This window comes from Mesitornis unicolor, unplaced genomic scaffold (genome assembly GCF_000695765.1).
Source record: "Mesitornis unicolor isolate BGI_N332 unplaced genomic scaffold, ASM69576v1 scaffold5000, whole genome shotgun sequence".
In the NCBI taxonomy this organism is placed as follows: domain Eukaryota; kingdom Metazoa; phylum Chordata; class Aves; order Mesitornithiformes; family Mesitornithidae; genus Mesitornis; species Mesitornis unicolor.
Genome location: NW_010160220.1, coordinates 1 through 4,468, shown reverse-complemented (window position 1 = coordinate 4,468; position 4,468 = coordinate 1). Strand labels below are relative to the sequence as shown.

The window sequence follows — 4,468 nt, the reverse complement described above, 5'->3', positions numbered from 1 at the left end:
GCCTGCAGCCAATGTGAGAAGAGCTTCAGACTCAGCTCCAAATTGGACGAGCACATCCGTACCCACAGCAAAGAGAAGCCCTACAAGTGCCCCGAGTGCGGCAAGTCCGTCAGGAACAAGGGCAGCCTGGTCCAGCACCAGAAGACCCACGGCCGTAAAAAACTCCACCAGTATAAAGTGTGTGAGAGGATATCTAAGAAGAAGATCTGTCTGATCCGGCACCAGCGCATCCACAGTGGTGAGTGGCCCTACAAGTGTGGGGAGTTTGGGAAGAGCTATTTGCAGAGCTCCAACCTGATCAGACACCAGCGCATACACAGCGGTGAGAGGCCTTACAGGTGTGGGGAGTGCGGGAAGGCCTTCAATCAGTGCAACAACCTGGTCACACACCAGCGCATCTAAAGCGGTGAGCGGCCCTACAAGTGTGGGGAGTGCAGGAAGAGCTTTGCACAGAGCTCCAGCCTGATCACACACCAGTGGTCTCACAGCAGCTACCGGCCCTACAAGTGTGGAGAATGTGGAAAGGCTTTTAATTATCGCTCCAGCCTGATCAGACACCAGCAGACCCTCACAGGTGAGCAGCCGTACGCCTGTGACCAGTGCGAGGAGAGCTTCCAGTTCAAGCGCAGGTTGGCCAAGCACCGGTTGACCCACACCCACAAGAAGCCCGATGGCTGCCCGAGTGCAGGAGAGCTGCGCCGGGCGGGGCCCCCCCCCCCCCCGGCCCCAGCGGAGCCACACTGGCGAGAAGCCCTACGCCTGCGCCCACGCCATCAGCTCAAGCTCTATCTTGACCCTGGCTTTTTCCTTCTGACACTCGCCTTTTACAGATTTATAACCATGAATGAGGGGACCCCTCAGTCTCCTCTTCTCCAAGCTAAAGAGACCCAGCTCCCTCAGCCGCTTCTCATACTGGAGATGTTCCAGTCCATCAATCATCTTTGTGGCTCTGCACTGGACACTTTCAAGCAATTCCCTTTCTTTGTTGAATGAGGGGCCCAAAACTGACTACAGTATTCCAGATGCGGTCTCACCAGGGCAGAGTAGAGGGGAAGGAGTACCTGTCCTGACCTACTAACCACCCCCTTTCTAATTTACCCCAGGATGCCATTGGCCTTCCTGGCCGCAAGGGCACATTGCTCCCCCCGCGGTCCTCCCCAGCCACTCGTTGCCAAGCCTGTAGCGCTGCATGGGGTTATTCTGACCAAAGTGTAGAACCCGGCACTTGGCCTTATGAAGCTCATACGATTGGCCTCAGGCATTGATTCAGCCTATCTAGGTCCCTCTGCAAAGCCTTCGTACCCTCAAGCGGATCAACACTCCCTCCCAACTTAGTATCATCTGTGAACTTGCTGATGGAGCACTCAATTCCCTCATCCAGATCATTGATCAAGATGTTAAACAGGACTGGCCCCAAAACAGAGCCCTGGGGAACACCGCTTGTGACTGCTCACCAACTGGGTTTAGCTCCATTCACCACAACCCTCTGTGCTCGGCCATCCAGCCCAATGCCCAGCCAGCTTCTCCAGGAGGATGCTGTGGGAGGCTGCGACAAAGCCCTTACTAAAGTCCAGGTAGACAACGTCCACAGACTTCCCCTCATCCACCAAGCAGGTCACCTAATCATAAAAGGAGATAAGATCAGTCAAGCAGGACCTGCCCTTCCTGAACCCAGGCTGACTGGGCCTGATCGCTTGGTTGTCCTGCATATGGCGTGTGGTGGCACTCAGGATGATTTGTTCCATCACTTCCCTGGCACCGAGGTCAGACTCACAGCTCTGCAGTTCCCTGGGTCTTCCTTCCGGCCCTTCCTGTAGATGGGCATCACGTTTGCAAGCCTCCAGTCTACTGGGACCTCCCCAGTCAGCCAAGACTGCAGAATAAATTATGGAAAGTGGCTTGACAAGCACTTCTACAGCACCCTCAGGAACATGGGGTGAATCCCATCTGACCTCGTAGACTTGTGTATATCTAAGTGGTGTAGCAGGTCGCTAACCACCTCTTCATGGATTATGGGACCTTCACTGTTCTTTCCATCCCTGTCTTCTTGCTCAGGAGACTGGGTACCCAGAGAACTGCTGGTTTTCCTAACAAAGACTGAGGCAAAGAAGGCATTAAGTACCTCAGCCTTTTCCTCATCCCCTGTCGCTATGCTTCCCCTACATCTACTAGAGGGGGGCGACTCTCCTTAGTTCTCTTTTTATTTCCAATATGCTTATAGAAACCCTTTTATTTCTCTTTAACAGCACTAGCCAGGTTAAGTTCCAGCTGCACTTTGGCCCTTCTAATTTTCTCCCTGCACAGCCTCCCGATAGCCCTGTACTCCTCCTGAGTTGCCTGCCCCTTCTTCCAAAGATCATAAACTCTCTTTTTTTTCCTGAGCTCCAGACAGAGCTCTGTGTTCAGCCCGGCCGGTCTTCTTCCCTGCCACCTCGTTTTCCGACACGAGGGACAGCCTGTTCCTGTGCCTTTAAGACTTCCTTCTTGAAGACAGTCCAGCCTTCCTCGACACTTCTCCATTCAGAGCTGCCTCCCAAGGTACTCTGCCAACCAAGTCCCTAAACAGGCCAAAGTCTGCCCGCCAGAAGTCCAAAGTGGCAGTTCTGCTAACCCCCCTTCTTGCTTCTTCAAGGACTGAAAACTCTTATCATTTCATGATCACTGTGCCCAAGACAGCCTCCACCCATCACGTCCCCCACAAGACCTTCTCTGAAGAGCAGGGTCAGCAGGGCACCTTCCCTTGTCGGGTCCTTTACCAGCTTGTGGCAATTGAGGCACGGACTTCACCTAACAGTACAAGCAAAGACCTTTATTACCTCTCAAACTCCATATTTATGTGTTTCTTAACTGCCCACACTCAGACAAAGCTGTTACCATTAGTCTGAACCCTGTGTTCACACAGCTGAACTCCCTTACAGTTGGTTCAGGCAATGCAGCACACACAGCTGTGACTGGTGCAAGCAATGTAGCTTCCACAACCATAGATATTGCACAGGACCTCCTGGCTCAAGGACAGAGCGCCACTCGTCAAGGTCAAAGTTGTAATTAAACTGCAACTCGCCATCCCCACAATTCCCCCCTTTTGTTTTTCTACCATAAAGGCTGGTTTTACCATATGATCTAAGGTTCTCTGTAAACATCCCAACACACAAGGCACTAGTAATATAATGATACAGATGATCAACAAGATTAACAAACCACGTTTAACAACTGAATAAAAGGAACCCTTAATACTCCATCCTGAGAATAGTCATTCGAGTCCAAAAAATCCTTGATCTTGACACCCCAGGAATCTGGAGTCCCTCAGCCACTCTACTTATCGCAATGGTGCAGCCAGAGAGGAAATGAGCATCTAAGCACTGGCAGAGGAGTAGGGACATGGACATGAACATAGACACACACACGCACTTGACACTGGCAAGGGGCTCTGGGTATCATATGCATCTCGGGAGAGCCAAGCCCTGTCCTGAGTATATTGAGGGCTCCAATTCCTTTATCCTTTACATGGTCTCTGCAGAGAAAATGCAGTGGGAACAAGACCCTTCTCATGTTCCAGCATGACATGGAGATCACATATGGAGCTGTCTTTCAGGACTTGAACTTGTGGTGACAACCCTGCCCTGTCCCCCTCCAGTGGCATGAGGAGATGGTCATCCCTGGATGACCCCACCTGATCCCCTGGGAGCCCTGGGCTAATTCCCTCCCATGATCAATAAACCCATTCAGCAAAGCTATGCTCTGTGTTTGTGTGCGTGTGTGTGTGTGTGTGTGTGTGTGTGTGACCCCGTGTCCATGTCCCCACTCCTCTGCCAGCACTCAGACATTGGCATCCTCTCTGGATGCACCATTGTGATGAGCAGAGTGGCTGAGGGAGCTCAAATGCCTGGGATGTCTCTGTGAAAGAGATCCCCTTCCCACTCACCAGGTCCCTCCAGATAAGGGCAAATTAGGGCAAATTGGAGTGTTTTTCCAAACAGAGTTCACTTCTAGAAAGACAGTGCTTGTATGGTATGTAAACATGGCTCTTGCTTCTACTTGTGCCTATGGAGACTTAAGGCAACTCTCACACTGTGGGTGCCATATTCACACCTATGGGGAAGAGCAGACAGGACTGACCAACAAGGTATTCCATCTCACATACTTAACACTGAGTGTGAAGCTGAGGGATCACAAGGGTCTTGCTCTTCTTCTACCCTTCTTCTGTGATGGCTGAAGTCTGAGCAGAACCCTGCTACTTTGTCTACCTCTGATCTCGATCTCTGTGTTCCTGAATCCAGTTCTGCCTCCTGCTCCCACTGCTGCAGAGTCCGGTCTGGGACTTTTCCAGTGCCTTGCTCCCCATAGCCTCTGGTGATAGAATCATTATTGTGAGGAGGCGGGGATGGGGAGGATTTATATTTGTTTTATATATATATATATATACATATATATGTACAAATTTGTATATATGTCATTATTTTCCTATTTA

At 51.1% G+C, this 4,468-nt stretch overlaps 1 protein-coding gene across 1 annotated transcript; it reads left to right on the top strand.

Moving 5' to 3' along the window:
- Positions 1-9: 9 nt before the first annotated feature.
- LOC104534202 (zinc finger protein interacting with ribonucleoprotein K-like) lies at positions 10-629 on the top strand (the record flags this gene model as incomplete). The annotated part of the gene is given in 1 exon segment (XM_010189367.1): positions 10-629. A coding segment is annotated over 1 exon segment (620 nt), but the record flags the coding sequence as incomplete, so codon positions are not given.
- Positions 630-4,468: the final 3,839 nt, after the last annotated feature.